The 20,808-nt window shown below is 41.0% G+C and overlaps 1 protein-coding gene across 2 annotated transcripts in view; it reads right to left on the bottom strand.

The window, feature by feature from the left end:
• Positions 1–20,808, bottom strand: part of TXNDC11 (thioredoxin domain containing 11) — a 101,544-nt gene that overhangs the window by 21,823 nt on the left and 58,913 nt on the right. For both annotated transcript variants that reach the window (XM_048868063.2, XM_048868064.2), the window contains 2 exons: positions 7,053–7,253; positions 1,924–2,713 (listed from right to left, as the gene is read on the bottom strand). In XM_048868063.2, the coding sequence (XP_048724020.1) occupies positions 1,924–2,713; positions 7,053–7,253 (991 nt within the window). The remainder of the gene's footprint in view (positions 1–1,923; positions 2,714–7,052; positions 7,254–20,808) is intronic.

The following is a 20,808-nucleotide window of genomic DNA, read 5'->3' as shown; positions in this document are numbered from 1 at the left end:
CATGGTGTCTACAAATTTTATCTCTGCATCACACTCTGAGGTGACATTTACCCACTGAATCACTGAAATCAATCATTATTACTGTGCTTTCTGCTTTTGTGGCCTCTCTAACCTCCCTTAGCATTTCGCAATCACTGTCACCATCCTGGTCAGGTGGTCAGTAGTTTACTCCTATTGCTATACTCTTTTTAGTCAAGCATGGAATTTCTGTCCATAGAGTTTCTATAGTACAGTTTGTTTCATTTAAGATTTTTACTTTATTTGATTCTATGCTTTCTTTTACATATAATGCCATGCCCCCACCAGACAGTTTGAAAGTAGCCACCAATAACTTTTAATATGGCATTTTGCACTAAGACTGGTTTCAGAAGGAATCATACGTTTTAGTAAAAACTGTGTTTAAAAAGAAACCAGAGTACAATGCAGTTAAGCCTAAACAAAATAAATCCAGAACCTGATCTCAGGGGATATAATACCCAAGGGAAATAATTGCAGGAATTGGAAAATGTGAATTTAGAAGTTTTTATAAAAATAAGATGATTAAAAGTGTATTGTCAACTACTTATCTTGTATACAATAATAGATAATCTAATTGTAACATGATACATTAATGATACCCTAATCTAATGTTTAACAGTAAAACAAATTCAGGATTAGGACTGCTTGTTGGTATCTTTAAGTATAGAGAATTGTGTCTCGGTAGGGGAAGGACGAAAGGCCATCCCTCCCTCCTATTATAATGGAATGGATAATCTAAATCCCACATCCATGGATCTGAGGTAAATTTATTCACCATACAGGGGGGGACAAAAGAAATATCTTGCCTGACTAGAAAAAGAGTTTTAAATCTTAAACAAAAAAATTGTCAGAGACTCCTTCCTGTCCCCAGAGGTGGTCAGATCTAATCCCAATGGACCACATGGCATACCTGCCAAGCAAGCACTGAGAATGGGGCAAGGAAGAGCACTTTCATGGATACAGCATGAAAAGTAATCAGACATAGTAGGAAACAACTTTTGGGAGTAGGGTAAAAAGAGCTGCTATACCCAAAACACTCTTATGGGGGAAAGTCTAGTCAATGGTGTTGGATGACTTGGATTTGCCTCATTCTCACCCACCAACTTTTGTGGGGTCAGAGCAGAGACTGATAGCCACCAGTAGGGGGTGAGGGACTGCAGCTCCTCCACTTACAGAAGCCACTGCTCCACATAGCTATTTATTTTTTTAATTCTCATACCCCACTTATCACCATGGCATCCAAGAACAACAGAAGAACCAGCCCACTGCCAAAGAGTCACTACCCAAGGAGTGGCTACTGGAAGAAGACATTCACTACCAACTCTGCATTCTGGAAGTCATTACCAAACAGCTGGAGCTGCTGAACTCAAACAATACTATTTCCATACAAATGTGTTCTGTAATATAAAATGATGTGAGTACCAAATACATGCTTTTGTAAGTACACGATTTTAGGAATAAAATGCATTTTAAACATTTTCTCTGAGGCATCAGCAGTTATTTAGTTTGAGCTACGGTACACTTCTTTAAAACTGCTGGCAATCTGGTTTTGTGGATTGACCACTTAGGGAAATTCCTATAGTTTGATGACATACCTATTGTCAACCGATTGACAAATACTAGGAGGTTGAGGTTGGCAAAATTTCCACTTGAACTGAGTAAGTTATTCCTGGATTGTGAAATTATTAGTTCTTTTATCATACCCTAGAACAACCCTTTACAGTTTTATTAATGATTAAGCAGATGAAGATCCACAATGCTTTTCACAGTCTCACTTTATAAATTGACCTGCTTTTGTCAATAACATGTTTTTCAAAATTATTATTCTTTGCCAACTCCATCCTATCTTCATTTAATGTATTTACTTACTTTAAATTTTGAATACAAGATTGCTGCATACCGTACCTAGAGTAGATTTTATAAGTGTTTGATTCTGATCCAAGATATAGTTTGCCTCTTCCTTCAGGTCAACAATGGCAGCAAATTCCTTCACATGAGTAGATCTTGATGCTCCGAGTCTCTCTGCATACATCCAAAACAAATTTGAATCCAGTAGATAGAGATTCAAGGTCTTGTTGGTCCTGCACCTCAGGCCAGTAATGTGAGTGCCATTAATGCGAAAGTCAGGAGAAAAATAATTCCTATCCTCAATGTGAGGAATAGAATGTTGGGTATCATCCTTACCTTTCTTCCCATGGGAAGAAAATGCTACTTTAGGGGTCTGAAATATGGTCTTTTCAGAACTAATTACATTTATCAGACCCCTATTTACTGTCCTGCAACATGCAGTGTAGTAGCTAAAAGGACTATAGAAACTTAAGAAATTGCTGCATTCTATGGTATTTGATACAAATTGGAAAAAGGTATGTTCCTTGAGGTAGAAAGAGTCCAAAGCTGCTTCTATCTCTAAAAAGTTACACTGTGGTACATTGACTTTACTTGGTTTGACCCCAACCGTCTGGTTAACACAAAGCTCACAGACATTGTGAGTCCTAGAGATTGAGTGCCAGTGAGGGAGCACCACCGTGTTGCAGCATGGGTACTTTGTTATGGAGGATGTTTCTGCAACTTGTGTATGCGCATGTGGTACAATGGACTCAAAAACTGGTGAATTTGCATCTTTCAAGTGCTGAAGAACAGGTTCAGCTGCCTGGCTTTTACTACAGTTGTTGTATTCCAAGGCCACTTTGGTAATCTATAGAAAAAACAAATTACACAGAACTGTGATCAGTTATATATCATTCATGTATCAACATAGACAATATTTGTCCCAATTTTTTTGAAATACATAAAATATATTTAGTTTTAGATGTCCTATCCTGGAATTTTAGACACAGGGCCAACTCTTACCCTTCAATTTTACAAAAAGAAAAGGAGGACTTTTGGCACCTTAGAGACTAACAAATTTATTTGAGCATAAGCATCCGATGAAGTAAGCTGTAGCTCATGAAAGCTTATGCTCAAATAAATTTGTTAGTCTCTAAGGTGCCACAAGTCCTCCTTTTCTTTTTGCGGATACAGACTAACATGGCTGCTACTCTGAAACCTTTAATTTTAATTTCTTACCCAAAGCCATAGGATGCACTGTTGCTTTATTATGAATTTAAATTTTAAAAAAAATCTCCAATTATAGTATGTGCTTAAGAACAGTAATGAGTGACAACAAGCCACTCTAAAAAGATCTTCCATTTATACATAGTCAGCTCAAAACCCTCTTTATATTTATTTTTATATTTATATTTATATTTGTTAGGCTGCGATCCTAAATCCTGTGTTATTTGACACATTATCCAATATATCCGTTTTCGATAAAGATGATGAAAAATAAATTAAAGCAAAATATATAATGCTTAAGTCATTCTTAACATCTCATTGTGAACATAACAACAAGAGTCATCCAGTCAAATCAACTACTGATATAAGGGTAAATCTTCCTGTCCTTCTGTGGGCAGAACTTCCATTTATTTCAATGGTGACATTATCTGCTGCTGACTTCATCAGAAGTTTTGCTTGAAAAACGGACTTCTGGATTTGGTCACTAAACTGGGTCCTCATTTCATTAAAGATATCAATATTGCCACTCAATTGAAAACATATGGACATGAAAGGTTCTCTCCTTCACAAACAGTATTCTAAATTTATATTAAACTCAGGGTTTCCATTTCCGAAGAATTAGTGGAGGTTTGGTTTTGGGGGCTTTTTTTTTTTTTTTTTTTTTTTTTAACACTTTTCTTCAGAGTTTGAGATACTCATTATGATACTAAAATTCCCCATTATGAAAATTCTTGTGTCCTAGTAGGAATTTATTTTACAGCCATTAAGAATATGCACAGTAGGCCAGGCCTCATTTACAGTAGTTACTGGGGCTTTTTCACCTACTCTTTTTGTCTTTCCTCTAATCCATCATATTCTGAAAAACTGCAAACTGGAATATTCTTAAATTTCTAATGAGTTTATTGTAGCAGAACAGATAGGACAGAGAGATGAAATGAACAGCAAAAAGAGACAGTGTGATTATGTCGTCCCCCCCCAAGTATTGTGTTAAACAGTTAAAAATACATGCACATTTTCCTACTAGTACTTTTCCATATTAGCAATCCTTGCAAGTTGTCACGGGGATATTGTGAGATTATGACTGTGAGGGAAGCTGGATCACATGATCATCTCTCTGCTGTGGTCCACAATGACAACTTCTGTGATAGTTTTTTTTTTTTTTTTTTAAAGGAATCATTGGCATAGCCTTTTCTTTTTATATACTTAATAGTTCCTGAAAATGTCAGATTAGATTCTATAAAGGCTCATTCCTTCATGTTGTAACCTACTCTAAAGAATGTGAACAGATGTTGGAGGATGCCTGAATTTTTTTTTTTTCTTTATAAACTGAAAAAACATATTTGCATTACAAAATCTTATTTCAGTGAGCTCTAATCAGAGAAAGTTATAGTTTTTGAGCACTGCTAACATACAATGAATTGACACCTTCATGCTGTGTGAATGCCTTACAGGCAAATGGTTTCAGAGCCAAATGAAATTCACAAAGGCTGCTGGCTGCAGTAACCATTTCTCCTTGTGGTAAACAAGTTGCATAATATACTGTAGCTTCTTATGCCCACTTTAACACACTGTCATGCTACAGTAACCAGGATTCCCTGTATCTGTTTTAATGCTTTGATATAAATAAATATTCTTCTCTTAACTAGAATAAATCAGAAACTGGGTGTACTGATTTTACTTTATCAAAATAGATGGCAGCTAATATTATAGACTGTATAATCTGTGCCAAAAAACAGCTGAATTAAGCCTGCTTTACACTGAGCACAATTTGCTATAGGAATCGCTCCAGTTCCTTTCCAATCTTCTTCTTCAATCTCAATGATTTTGTAGGCAAACTGCTATGTGCCTTAAGCAATAAGGAAAATATGAAAATCACTGACATCATTAGAGACAAACTAGTAACAGATGTCACAAAAGCTAATTAGTTGGAAGCTAAGGCCTTTGTGACCTCATGAAATCCCATAGGCCCACAACTAGAAAAAGTGCTGAATAAAAAATGTGGGTCTGAACCTTCCCAAACTGTAAAATTTGGGATCCAGTCCAAAACTTCTCATCTCAGAGCCCTCTCTCTAATGGGCTCTGGATCTGAAACCATGAACTTTGCAGCTTGAACCTCTAATTGGCCCAAACAAGAACCTCAGAGCTCAAGTCCATCTGAACTTTGAGAAAGCTTGGATCTGGAACCAAACTTCAGGGGGTTTAGGCCATTACTTTTCATAATATCATGCTCCAACAGCCCAGCACCCCACAAAACAAACAGTACCAGCTGAATTGGAAAATATGCTGACTACCTCCTACAGGACTTGAAATTCCTGCCTTGGATGCCTCTTTATAGCAATCCTGCAGTCTGTGGTAAATGCAAGGAATTACAAGGGTTACCAGTCACTGTGTGTGCAAACAGAATAAGCTATTGTAAAGATATATAAACTGGAATAGATTCATGCTGCTGAGAAGTTTGCAAGCAAATTTATGCAAGACTTGCAGAAGTGGAATTTGTCGTGTCTGGCTTTTGTATATGTTCATGACAATAACAGTAATGGTGTATTGGCAAAAAGACCACAATAAGTCTTTTCAGATATACCTCTGACACGTCCCCCAAAGATGGATTTGCCTGTGGAACCATGGGTAACGCAGTTGGTAACTAAAAGTTTTGATGTACAGTTTCACCTTGATACAGTAGCTACGACAGCTTTGCAGTCAAAATGGTTTAAACTCAACACCCTTCATAAATGTCTGTTTATGTAATGAAGTACTATGAGAACTGCAACTGAAACCATAATCTCAATTTTAGAGTCAAATTTACATCTCTCCACACAAATTTGATACAACAGACTTTAATTACTGCAAATTATTTACATTAGAAAAACTGAACCAACTGAATTAATCCTAATGCTGAGCCATTCCAAGTTCCCAATCCCATACTCAGACCACTACACATCATTGACTCTAGCAAAGCAAGAATCTTAGAATTATGTTGGTTTAATTTCTTTAGCAGAGAGAAAGGAAAGAGGAAATTTGACTGGGAATCATGCTCTGCCAACTCAAGAAAACACCTCTGGATTATTAACGAAGCCATTTCTAGTGTCAGATGCCCAGTGTGAGGCTAGATATTATTGAAACTGACTTTGAAACTGGTAATTTACAATAATTCTACATAAGTGCCACTTAAGATCAAATTAGTGCATGTAAACAAGGTTAACTGGGTTCAAGCAGATGAAACAATGCCTTAAGACTTTGGACAATACAAAGACAGCAGCAAACATCAATGTCACAATTAACTTTTTAAATACCAGTGGCATTACAATGATGATTCTTTCATATATAAAAATGGCTGGTCCTTCAGCCCATTGAGAAAACACACCGAAGACCAGGAATGTCCCCTTTCAACAGAGGGTGAGAATAAAGCGTGTAAGTAAGATGGATATAAATTAAAAATATAAAAAGATTGCATCAATCTTTCTTTATAATCTGATATTGTTTTTCCAATAGAATAGCAAGGACCACCCTGGGATTTATAGGGTTAAATGTTCTTTACTACTATTTTTTCCATTGGAAGGCACCATAATAAATCCTTTCAATTTCTCAATGGCAACATTAGGTTCACTTAACTAACTCAATATGAAAAAAATATACACTAGTAACCATTCCCCTCTCCCTGTTTTTCATGAGAATTGGGATCTATAATTGTTACCATTAAGTATTCACAAACCACAAACTTTGGGCGGGGGGGTGGGGGAGGAGAGAATCAGACCCAGTATAAGCAATCTACACTATTCTGGGACATCAAGTAACACATAAATGTCACCCAATCTGTATCAATACATATAATTTCAAGTTATATCTTTATGGAGTAGAAGCAACCCTCCTCATATAGACCTTTTTCTATGTTTGTATAGTGTCAACACAATGGGACTCAGATCCGTGACTGGGGCCTGCATGTTCTACCACAATAAAAAGAAATAATAATATATCTCACTTACTTCATCTAAAAGAGGATGACTTTCTGCTAAGGGATTGAAGGGTATAAATAAGAAAAGTGCTGGTCCCTTCTTCAGTTCATTGTTTAGTAGAAGGCTTTTTCCTCCATGTGGTCTCAACCAACGTATAAATGTCTCTCTGTTTTCTAGAGCCCACTTGCAAATATTCTCAGCTGTGTAGTTCATGACTTCACTTGAATAGATCTTAAAAGGGAAAAAAAATCATAATTAGTCCTCCTCATTTATTTAAATACACTGTTTACTGATGAATGAGGTACATAAGATGTCATATACTGTTATACATGTTATGTTGGTACTGTTACAGCTAGGACAATTTTTCTTTATGGACACTATTCAGGAACCATTCTCGCCTTAGCCATTATTCCATAGATCTTTCCCTATAGATACTCTTCCCTACTCCTCTCCAAGTCATAGTACCATGAGTAGAATCTCACACTGAAGTATGGCTCACTGTATTTCTAGTTCTCAGTTAAGAACTATCAGATGGTGGTCAAAAGCAAATGTAAAGCAATTTATTGTTTTCTCTTATTCTTTTGTTTTGCAACCAAGCTGTTGGTAATGCTTTTACCTCTGTATCAAGCAGCTCTGACAGCATTTTGAACGAATACTCCCAGCACTCCCTCAACCTCATTGTATTATTAGTTCTTTGCTGAATACTGATAATGTGCTTAGAGCTGAAAAGAAAGTTCCTGCCTAAAGGAATTATGAAATCAACACTCACAAAGTGAACATTAAGGTTTTACCCTGCATCTCTAGTGTATGTTATTTTATCCAAAAATAAATAAATAATCAGACAGGACTTTCAGGGTGACAGACTACCTGTGCAACACCCTTATGTACATAAGAGTAAATTTTACCAGTTGTTATAAGGTAGAAGCTTTGACAATTTGTGTTATTCTGCCTCTCTAATGTAATTCCCACATTCTCTTCTGATTTTTCTCAATTCTTCTCAAATGCTTAAGACTTATGGCCCTCAACATCTTATAAATATATAAAATAAATGCTCTCATTCTCATCTTTATACATCTTTCCTTGCCGTCCACCTACACCTGGAACTTTCCTAACATAACGGCCTCTGCAAAGCCCATTAATGATAACCCATGTCAGTAAAATTTCAATGTCTCAGCTATTATAAAACCAAGCTGAACCACCATTAAAACAGAACCTTCCCTCTGGGTCTCCAAGTGGATTTTCCATTATCTGTTTATTTACACTGCAAGGTTCTTTGTGCAAGAACCATGTCTTCTGTATTCTAGATAGCACATAGTTGGGCTTAACAAATTTATGAAATTAATGCCATCTGCTCCTTTTCATCAATAAGTTTGTTTGACAGACTGGAATAGATAAATTGGAATAGAAATAAACAATTGCATCATAATCCTTTAGCAAGTTAGATCTTATTTGCAGATGATAAAATAATTTTGACTTGGGAAGGTAACATATTTAACTCTTACCTGCTTAAATATCATATTAGTCTGGTCAACAACATATTCTCTACCAAGCAGGTTCTTTTTTACTTTATTTTCTTACACTCATACCCCCTCACCTCTCTCCCTTCCTCCCAGAAAATGTGTACATTTCTATAAAAGTTTGTGGAGACTCTGGACCCTCAATATGTATCCATTTCAAAACTATTTCCAAAATGCTTCTCAAGTGACTTTAGATCTCTTTATTTCTCCTCTACACCTGATACAAATCTCCTCTTGTGTTTATTTTCACTAATGTGAAAGACCTCAGTTTCCAGATTAATATTGCCACTCACCTTGATTTATTATGGTGGACACCAGAAAAACCTCCCCACTATGTCTCTAATTTCATCACATTGACTCTCTTTAAATGCATCTTCTTTAAGAACCTGACGTAGCTGTGACTGCAATTCAATAAACTTTGGTATCACTGAGTGCGATTAACTAATTCAATGTTCTAAAAAAAGAATTTAAATTCTGCAGTCACTTTCATGAATTAAAGCATGCTGTTTATCATGCACCATTATAATAGGTTTGCACAGACACCAGTTATTGTTTCATGTGATACATGAAAATCCTTCTTCATAATTTGAGCAGAATAAACTGTAAATACATGCCTTATCTCCATACCATTTCCACGGTTAACGAGGACATGCACAGAGATAAGGTCTTTACACTGAACAGCTATTCTGAAAGTTGCATTTCAGGGCTTTCCTTGCTCCTCCACCTTCATCAATTTCAACCAAAATTAATACTCCCAGCTACCATGAACACAGCTGACACTAGGATTACCCTTTTTGAGTTAACTCACTTAAGTAATTTCTCTACTTGAGTGTGATAAATCAGGTATCTTTAAAGCAAAATGAGCACAGCACGTTACGTATATTTCAGGGTGGCAGGGCAAAAGCACATCGTATTTTCATTTGAGCGCTCTAGAGGACCTTTGTGTTCACATTTCTGAAATATTTTACACCAGAAGATGGATTTTTGTAATGATAGAAGGAAAGCATTTATTTTCCCCAAAACAGAGGGCAGACCAAAGCTTCCTGCTAAGGAAAAATAAATGAAACACAATTAACATTTCCATTAACAGTTATGTCCCATCCATGAGCCATTTCTTAACACTGAAGGTTGCAAAATTCTGTACATATGAGTATCTTCTCTCACATTCCTTGGTAACCAAAGGTTTGTTGACCTCAAATTTGATGGCAACAAACACTTGTGAGGTATTAAAACTATTATTTGGCATAAGAGAACACTACTGTTTTGGCAATTCTGTTCAGAAAGTAACTTTGACTTTGAACACTGTTATAAAACAATTTAATCTGTCTTTGTTTAGAATTCCTCTCACATGATGGATGGTACATAGTTCTGAGCCTCCCAGTAAACATCTTCAAATCAAAGCAATTAAACACCACAACATGTGTATTTATTATTAAAGAAAATGAGAGCATGCTTATGTACAGCAGCAGTCACTTTTGCCAAGCTAGATCATCACACAATAAGAACAGATGATTAGAACCAAAGACTACGGAATAATCACTTACTTCTCTTGTCATTAGAAACTATTAAAAACAGCACTTTTCTAATTATACTCTCTTTCTCCTAATTACATTGTAATTGATAAAATACATACAGGATGTTTGCATGAATAAATGATATAAAAATCTGGGTAACTAAAATTTGATCCAACAAAATCAAATAGAAATTTAAATAATAACCACTAATTACAAATGTAAACACACCAGAATGATAAAGAATATGTTACTTATCTTTTCCATTAGAAGTGTGAAAATGTCATATTTTATTTTAGAATGACTGTTCAATTTCTTCCTAGAAACTGTTACATGACTTTTCAGGCTCAAAACTTTGAAGAAAACATCACTTTCATTAAATTAAATCATGCACACCAAAAGCTAACTCAAAAAGATGGAGAAAAGGGGAGGGAGATAGCAATTTGTTAAAGTTCTGCATTATTACAAAACTGTTCTTGGCTACCTCATTTTCTGTAGAACCTCTTTTTGGGATGCACCCATCTCTCTCCGGGAAATTTGATAAACTCTTCTGACTAGTTCTCACTTTCTCTGCTGGAAATCCCCCACTTCACTATGATTTCCAGTTTTCGGTAGAAAAGAGAAATGAGACAGCTAACATAGGCTGAGGTTTATATTTTGCCATTATTACAATTACCCTATCCACGCAATCTCTCTGAGGTTTGGCTTGGACTATATACCACGCAAGGGTATACTACAGGGCAAGGTGGGAATATCACTTGCTTTTGCTTACAATATTTTACTTCAGTGGATTTTTCAGGATCAAGTGTTTCGATGCATATTGTATTTTCATGTATCACAATACAATTTTTAAATGAAACAATGTATCATACTGACTGCCCTTCCCCTCCCCCACTTAAAAAAAATTACTCTTTTTCACCAAAGCAATATTCAGTACTTCATTGCAGTTTCTGGTATATGAGTTTGTTTTTTCTGATTTCAGAGTAACAGCCGTGTTAGTCTGTATTCGCAAAAAGAAAAGGAGTACTTGTGGCACCTTAGAGACTAACCAATTTATTTGAGCATGAGCTTTCGTGAGCTACAGCTCTCTTAAGTGAAAGCTCATGCTCAAATAAATTGGTTAGTCTCTAAGGTGCCACAAGTACTCCTTTTCTTTTTGTTTTTTCTGAGAAATCAATCACAGGAAATATGGGGGAAACGATAACATGTACGATTACTTGTGCACCTATGTTGTAAGGCCAGCAGGATTTGGTCCAGTGTGGTCTGTGTTTCTCCTAGGTTCTTGTCAAGTAAAACTAATCAAAGAGACTGAAGGGTAGCAAGAAGGATCATCATCGGAATCACTACCTTTCTATTTATTACACCCTATGACTTCTCTGATACCAGTTCCAATATATTGGCAGCACAGATATTTCATGTGTTGAATGGAACTTTGATGTGGACGTTATTCTGTGATGGCTATGAACAAAGAAATGATAAACGGATTCCACCTCTTGGCCACTAAAATTTTGTTGCCACTCCTTGCTTCTCCTTCACACCATTCTCATTCTGATATCATGTATTTATTCACATCTATTATCCCAGACGACATAACTTGTTTCCCCTGATGCAAAGGCACTACTCAAGAGCTGTGAAGGACAGCCAATATAATATGGAATGTATTGTTTACATTATAAATGGATTAAATATGGACTGGGGCAACATGCTCCTCTCTATCAAATGTTTTTCACACTAAACTTTTGTTCATTTTAATATACTTAGTAAATGTATATTACTTTTTTTTTTTTTTTTTTTTGGTGAGACAAAGACCCTATACAGACCAAACTCATGTGGCCTCACACCTCTGAGGTCCAAAGACGGTAGCACCCTTCTTAAAGATAACAAATCCATCAAAGATCACTGCCAGGAACACCAGCTTCTAAATTGAGAATCGACTGTGACTGATGACACCATCAACTCCATTCTTCAGTACCCAATATGGGAACCTCTTGCCAACCCACCAAACACCTGAGGAGGCAAAGCAATTAAACAAATGAAGAACAATAAAGTACCAGGTCCTGATGGCATACCAGCTGAAGTACGAAAGTAGGGGGAGAAATACTGATTAACAAGCTTCACTTGCGGCTCCTCAAAATCTGGTGCACCGAAGAAATCCCTGCTGACTTACGTAATGCTAACATTGTCACCATTTTCAAAAAGGGAGACGGGGCCGATTATGACAACTATCAAGGCATTGCCCTCCTCTCCATCACTGGGAAAACTCTTGCTAGAATCTTACTGAATCGCCTGCTCCCTCTTGCAGGGGAAGTACTTCTAGAGTGCCAGAGCAGCTTCAGAACATCACGAGGCACCACCGACATGATTTTTGCAGCCAGGCAGATCCAGAAAAAACGTCAACGCCACCACCAGGATCTGTATATGGCCTTTGTCAACCGTGAGGCTCTGTGGAAAATCACGTCAAAGTCTGGCTGCCCAAACAAAATCATCACCATTGTAAGACTCCTCCACGACCAGATGACTGAATCCGTCCTGTGCAGTGGCTCTACCTCTGAGCCCTTTGTCATCCGAACTGGCGTAAAACAAGGCTGTGTACTGGCACCCACCCTTTTCTCCATTTTCTTAGCAGCTATGAAAACACTAACCCAAGACGGTCTACCACAGGGCACTGGCATCCAATATCGGATTGACGGCAACCTCTTCAACCTTTCTCGTCTCCGTACCAGAACTAAAGTTATTTTGGCAACAATAACCGAACTCCAGTACGCAGATGATTGTGCTGTAGTTGCACACTCTTCAAACAGCCCTTAATTGCTTCTCGAAGCTTACAAAAGACTAGGGCTAACTCTGAACATCGGCAAAACAAAAGTTCTCCACCAGCCAGTCCCCGGTCAATCATCAGAGCCATCAAGGAAGATGTATATAGACAAAGAGTAACTGGAAAATGTAGAATACTTTGCCTATCTTGGCAGCCATGTCTCACAGAGGGCAGACACAGACATCGAGATTCAGCACAGAATTTGCTATGCTAGCCTTGCCTTTGGCATACCGTCTGGCCGGGTGTTCAACAATCACATCATCAGAACACATAGTAGACTTTTAGTTTATAAAGTGGTGGTAATCCCAACTCTCCTCTATGGCTGTGAGATTTGGGTGAGCTATAGAAAACACCTGAAAAACCTGGAATGCCAGCACCAGCACTTTCTTTGGAAGAAATTCAACATAAACTGGGAGGATCATCCCACTAATGTCAATGTCCTCAAAGAGGCGCTGATTATCCAGCACCAGCTGGGGTGCAGCGGGCACTGTGTGTACATGCCTGATGAACACTTACCAAAACAATTGCTGTATGCCCAACTCACCAAAGGAGAAAGGAAATGAGGAGGCCAAAAGAAACGCTTTAAAGACACCCTCAAGATAAACATCAAGAGATGTGGCATTGACACCACACACACAGGGAGACAGCAGCCCAGGATAGGAATAACTGGCAAAGACTTGTCAAAGAACAAACATCCACTTTTGAGGAAAATCTCCTTGCCCTGGTCGCAGAAAAACGCCAGAACAGAAAGAAAAGACAACGGTCACACAGCAACTGTGACCCAACCCTGTCTTCCAACACGACCCGCAATGTCTGCCAACGAGCCTGTGGCTCAAGGATCGGACTCCTCAGTCACCTAAAGACTCATGAAAAATAAAACCTGTGAAAGAGATTATCCTCAACCTCGAGGAATTGCCGATGAGGTCCCTTAATTCAATATTCACTGTACACACATGGACAAAGGAATTTAAATAACTGACTGGCAGTATACTATGAAAGAGGTTAATTTTAGAAAGATGGAAAAGGCTACCTCTTTTGGGGGTGCTTATCAAATTGTCTCAATGTTTAATAATTGCATGAAGCATCTTTAAAACTTCCAGATTAATAAAGAAGAAACACATCATGAAGCTATGTTAAGAAGCTACTATCAAGAGGTTGTGGAAAAAGAGACTGTCAAACTAATTTGATATCTTTTTTGATGAGATTGCAAGTTTGGTTGATAAAAGTAACATGTTGTTCCAATATATTTAGACTTCTGTAAGGCATCTGACTTGGGACCACATGACATTTTGATTAAAAAAACTAGAATGATATAAAATTAACATGGCAAACATTAAATGGATTAAAAACTGGCTAACTCATAGGTCTCAAAATGTAACTGTAAATGGAGACTCATCATCGATAAGAGATCGGTTCTTGGCCCTATGCTATTTAACATTTTTATCAACGACCTGGAAGAAATCGACACTGATGTAGTTTGCAGGTAAAAAAAAAAAAAATGGGGGGACTGGTAAACGAAGACGACAAGTTACTGATACACAGCAATCTGGATCACTTGGTAAACTGGGCGCAAGCAAACAATATGCATTTTAATATGGCTAAACGTAAACGTATACACCTAGAAACAAAGAATGTAGGGCATACTTACAGGATGTGTTGGTGAGTATCTGAGTGTCTGTTGTGGGGACAGTTTGACCGTGTGCTTGATTGATTCTTTGAAAAGTGTGAATTGGGAGTGCTTTGTTCCAGGTGAGCCTTGAGTGGGCCTGATTGTTATAAAAAGGCAGTCAGCTGCGAACCAGCTGAGCGGCAAACAGCAGAGAGGCTAACAGAGGGAGTTCGCCTGGGGAGAGCCCACTGAGGCTTACATCTTGCCAGCTTCTCTGACTAGTTACTACAACTCCTGAGGAAGCTCGTAGAAGGAAGGTAATATGGATGGGGAGTGTTCAGCTGTTGTGACCTGCACCTGATGTGCCATGTTTGTCTTTCTTCCACAGGACAGAAGCGACTTTGTCTGTACAAAGTGCAAGCTGGTCTCCATATTGGAAGAGAATCATAGAATATCAGGGTTGGAAGGGACCTCAGGAGGTCATCTAGTCCAACCCCCTGCTCAAAGCAGGATCGATCCCCAATTAAATCATCCCAGCCAGGGCTTTGTCAAGCCTGACCTTCAAAACTTCTAAGGAAGGAGATTCTACCACCTCCCTAGGTAATGCATTCCAGTGTTTCACCACCCTCCTAGTGAAGAAGTTTTTCCTAATATCCAACCTAAACCTCCCCCGCTGCAACTTGAGACCATTGCTCCTTGTCCTGTCCTCTTCTACCACTGAGAATAGTCTAGAACCATCCTCTCTGGAACCACCTCTCAGGTAGTTGAAAGCAGCTATCAAATCCCCTCTCATTCTTCTCTTCTGCAGACTAAACAATCCCAGTTCCCTCAGGCTCTCCTCATAAGTCATGTGTTCCAGACCCCTAATCATTTTTGTTTCCCTTCGCTGGACTCTCTTCAATTTATCCACATCCTTCTTGTAGTGTGGGGCCCAAAACTGGACACAGTACTCCAGATGAGGCCTCACCAATGTCGAATAGAGGGGAACGATCACGTCCCTTGATCTGCTCGCTATGCCTCTACTTATACGTCCCAAAATGCCATTGGCCTTCTTGGCAACAAGGGCACACTGCTGACTCATATCCAGCTTCTCGTCCACTATCACCCCTAGGTCCTTTTCCACAGAACTGCTGCCTAGCCGTTCGGTCCCTAGTCTGTAGCTGTGCATTGGGTTCTTCCGTCCTAAGTGCAGGACCCTGCACTTATCCTTATTGAACCTCATCAGATTTTTTTTGGCCCAATCCTCCAATTTGTCTAGGTCCCTCTGTATCCTATCCCTGCCCTCCAGCGTATCAACCACTCCTCCCAGTTTAGTATCATCAGCAGCACAGCCTGGGGAGGAGGTGACCAGCCCTCTGTGGAGAAAGAGGTAGTTCGGGACTATTTAGAAAAGCTGGACAAGCACAAGTCCATGGGGCCAGATGCGCTGCATCCGAGAGTGCTAAACGAATTGGCAGATGTGATTGCAGAGCCATTGGCCATTATCTTTGAAAACTCATGGCGATCGGGGGAGGTCCCGGACGACTGGAAAAAGGCTAATGTAGTGCCAATCTTTAAAAAAGGGAAGGAGGAGGATCCGGGGAACCGCAGGCCAGTCAGCCTCACCTCAGTCCCTGGAAAAATCATGGAGCAGGTCCTCAAGGAATTAATTCTGAAGCACTTAGAGGAGAGGAAAGTGATCAGGAACAGTCAGCATGGATTCACTAAGGACAAGTCATGCCTGACTAATCTAATTGCCTTCTATGACGAGATAGCTGGCTCTGTGGATGAGGGGAAAGCAGTGGACATGTTGTTCCTTGACTTTAGCAAAGCTTTTGATACGGTCTCCCACAGTATTCTTGCCAGCAAGTTAAAGAAGTATGGGCTAGATGAATGGACTATAAGGTGGATAGAAAGCTGGCTAGATTGTCGGGCTCAACGGGTAGTGATCAATGGCTCCATGTCTAGTTGGCAGCCGGTATCAAGTGGAGTGCCCCAACCGAATGGGGCCGGTTTTGTTCAATATCTTCATTAGTGACCTGGAGGATGGCGTGGATTGCACCCTCAGCAAGTTTGCAGATAACACTAAACTGGGAGGAGAGGTAGATACGCTGGAGGGTAGCAAAAGGATACAGAGGGACCTAGACAAATTAGAGGATTGGGCCAAAAGAAATCTGATGAGGTTCAACAAGGACAAGTGCAGAGTCCTGCACTTAGGATGGAAGAATCCCATGCACCGCTACAGACTAGGGACTGAAAGGCTAGGCAGCAGTTCTGCAGAAAAGGACCTAGGGGTTACAGTGGATGAGAAGCTGGATATGAGTCAACAGTGTGCCCTTGTTGCCAAGAAGGCCAATGGCATTTTGGGATGTATAAATAGGGGTATTGCCAGCAGATCGAGGGACGTGATCATTTCCCTCTATTTGACATTGGTGAGGCCTCATCTAGACTACTGTGTCCAGTTTTGGGCCCCACACTACAAGAAGGATGTGAAAAAATTGGACAGAGACCAGCGGAGGGCAAAAAAATGATTAGGAGACTGGAACACATGACTTATGAGGAGAGGCTGAGGGAACTGGGATTGTTTAGTCTGCGGAAGAGAAGAATGAGGGGCGATTTGGTAGCTGCTTTCAAAGGGGGATACCTGAAAGAGGGTTCCAAAGAGGATGGATCTAGACGGTTCTCAGTGGTAGCAGATGACAGAACAAGGAGTAATGGTCTCAAGTTGCAGTGAGGGAGGTTTAGGTTGGATATTAGGAAAAACGTTTTCACTAGGAGGGTGGTGAAGCACTGGAATGCGTTACCTAGGGAGGTGGTGGAATCCCCTTCCTTAGAAGTTTTTAAGGTCAGGCTTGACAAAGCTCTGGCTGGGATGATTTAGTTGGGGATTGGTCCTGCTTTGAGCAGGGGGTTGGACTAGATGACCTCCTGAGGTCCCCTCCAACCCTAATATACTATGATGAGGAGACTCTATCCTAGGAGGCAGTGACTCTGAAAAAGATTTGGCGGCCATGAGGGATAATCATGCTAAGGATAACCTTAATGGGGAGGAAAGAGGAGGTTACTTACTGTAAATGGAGGTTCTTCAAGATGTGTGGTCCCTATCTGTATTCCACACGTAGGTGTGAATGCATGCCATGTGCCTGAGTCCAGAAGTTTTTTCTAACCAATGTCCACGACCCACACATGTGGTACGTTTCCTCATGCTTCCGACCGAGGATATAAGGGGTACTGCTGTGTAGGGTGGGTCACAATCATGGCTGCTAGTACACTGACCTTTCTGGCCAAAGTGATGGCAACCAGGAATGACATTTTCACAGAAATGTGGGTCATGGTACAGGTTACTATAGGTTCAAAGGTGGTCTCGTGAGGGCTGAGAGGACGAAGTTAAGGTTCCACTGACGGGTGGTTTTGGTGACTGGCAAGAAGGTTTTGAGAAGGCCTTTCATAAATGGTACCATCATAGGGGTGTAAAAATGGAGCATCCATCCACAGGGGGAAGGAAGGCGCTAAATGCAGCAAGATGCACACAGATAGAGCTGAAAGCTAAACCTGATGTTGTCAGGTCAAGGAGGTAATCAGGATGCCAGTAATAGTCACAGTGTCTGGGGAATGGTGGGCAGCAGGCCCACTCCAAGAAGCGACGTCACTTTCCTTGATAGCACATTCTGGTGGATTTTTTTTGCTCTGGGAAAGGATCTGCTGGATCGGCACAGAACACAAATGGTCTATGTCAGATGCTCATCCCAACACCAGGCTGTGAGGTGAAGTATGCCTAAGTTAGGATGTTTGAGCTGCCTTGAATTGCATCAGAAGATCCTGGAATAATCAAGTCTGATCGGTGGATGGGTGGAGAGCTTCAGGAGATCTGTGAACCAGAACTGTCATGGTCAGCAGGGTGCTATGAGGATGATGGTGGCTGTGTCCCGATGCACCTTCCTGAGAACCTGATGCAAAAGGGAAATGGGGGATGGGGGTGAAAGGCATATCAGAGGTGGCCTATTCATAGGAGCAGAAGAGCATCACCTTGAGAGTCTTTGACTACCACGCCCCTGGAGCAATACAAGAGGAGATTGCGATTCACGTGATGAAAAAAAGTCCCAGCTGGGGGTACCCCACTATGTGAAGAGGTCAGTCAATAGTGTGTCATGGAGTGCCATTCATGATCCATGTGGAAACTCCTGCTCAGTCTGTTTGCCAGGGAATTCTGGGTGCATGGCAGATATGCAGTCTGTAAGGTCACTTGGTTTCAGATGCACCAATTCTATGGTCTGAGCAACTCCAAGCAGAGGAAATGAGACCTGATCCCTCCTTGCTTGTAAATGTAGACCATTGTGGCAATGTTATCTGAAAGAAGTTATATGCGGAGATCACAAAGGACGGGAAGAAAGGCTTTGCAGACAAAGTGGACTGTCCTAAGTTACAGGACATTTATGTGTAGCCTGGCTTCCCTTGGCGTCCACGTGGGCACCCCATTCCATAAAGGAAGCGTCCGTCACAATGGTGGCCTGCGGGGGGGGGGGGGGGGGTGAAGGGGGTCCCGATCATGACCTTGGACGGATTGGACGAACAAACAAACAAGAGAGGTCCGAACATCCAAGAGAACGGTGACTCTGGAGTCTAAGTGGTTCCTGTTTGGCTTGCAGGTCAGGAAGAGCCCGGTTTGTAGGCATCGCAGGTGGAGTCTTGCAAAGGACATCACGTAGATACAAGCTGCTATATGCCCCAAAAGGGAGAGGCACTGGTGGACTGTCATGAGGGGTTTACAGCAGATGTGGATGATTTGGGTGCTCATAGCCACAAAGCGGTCTGTCGGGAGAAAGGCCCACAGAGCTACCAAGTCCATTCTCGCCCCTATAAAATTTATCGTCTGGGTACATGACAAAACAGGCTTATGTTCGTTTACACAGATTCCTAGTGTAACCAGGTATCTAGATGTGCCACAATGAGAATGCCACACTCAGGGCAGACTGGAAGCAATAGGGCAGACAATTCCCAAAACTGGTGGTTTATTGTATAATTAGATTCACCAAGCCAGTAATAAAAGAGCTGCTACAGTACCACACTGGTTAAAAAGACGACAAACACTGTCCCCTTTAGGCATTCCAGCCCTTGGTTCCCATCTAGACAACCAAGTCTAATAATAGTGAGGGTTACTGAAGCATGAGTTCAAGGACAGCAGAGATGCATCCTTTTGAGCACTGAAGAGATTGGCTTCAATGAAAGGGACGTCCTCGATGGTGTTTTGGACCTACTGCAGAAACCCTGAAGACTGAAGCCAGAAATCCCTGTGCATCACTGGTCTGGGGGCTACGGAACAGGAAACGGTGTCAGCTGCATCCACAGCTGCCTGGAGGGCCACCTTCGCCACCAGTGTACCCTTGTCAACTAGGGCCTGAAACTGGGCCTGGTCTTCCACAGGGAGCTTGTCCTTAAACTCTGCTAGCCTGCCATATGTGTTAAAGTTGTACTTAGCTAACAGAGCCTAGTAGTTTGCTATGCAGAATTGCAGACTTGCCAATGAAAAGGCCCTCCTGCCCAGGAGATCCAATCTTTTTGACCCCCTGTCTGGTGGAGTGGACTTTTGGGGGTGTTGATGGGATTGTTCTGTGGCTTCCTGGACAACTAATGAGTTAGGGGCCAGGTGGGTGAAGAGGAAGTCCACCACTTTAGCCAACACTAAGTAGCATCTCTCAGCTCTTTTGGGGGTTGGGGCACACAATGCTGGAGTGTCCCACACCGTTCAGATTGGTTCCAGGATAGCCTCATTTATAGGGAGAGCCACTGGAGTGGTCCCTGTGACTGGAGGATGTGTTGGGGGTCCTGGACTTCCTCCAGTGGGATATGTAAGTCAGTAGCCACTCTGCAGAAGTTTGTGATAATGCCGAGAATCATTCGACAGAGAGAGCGGCAAGAGGATGACTGTCTCAACCAGTGACAAGGAGGCTCTGGTCAGAACCGGCAGTACCATCTTCCTCCTCGTAAATTGATGGAGCCAGTTGCCTCGTGAAGAAAGAACGATAGGACCCTTGTGATGGTGCCTGCTACCTATAGTATGGGTCCCAGGGGTTCCAGTAGGGCCAGAACGTGGGATCCATCAGTTTGGGAGGGCCCCAGGGGAAGAGGTATCTGGGGAGGGGTCACAGCTGGGCAAGGAAGGGGTGCCTGAGGGGCGAGGGTGAAACTGGCTGGCCTACATCCTGGGACTCCTCCGAGTCAGATGACAGTTCCGACTGAAACAGCAGGACTGCTGGTACCAGAGGTCTCTGGTCCAACAAACAGGGAAGGGGCCTCTCCTGCAGCAGGAGCAGCAGTTCATACTCTGGTGTGGTAATGTCCCGGAGAATGGAAGGGC

This window comes from Caretta caretta, chromosome 10 (genome assembly GCF_965140235.1).
Source record: "Caretta caretta isolate rCarCar2 chromosome 10, rCarCar1.hap1, whole genome shotgun sequence".
Lineage (NCBI taxonomy): Eukaryota > Metazoa > Chordata > Testudines > Cheloniidae > Caretta > Caretta caretta.
This window is presented reverse-complemented; position numbering and strand designations above follow the sequence as displayed.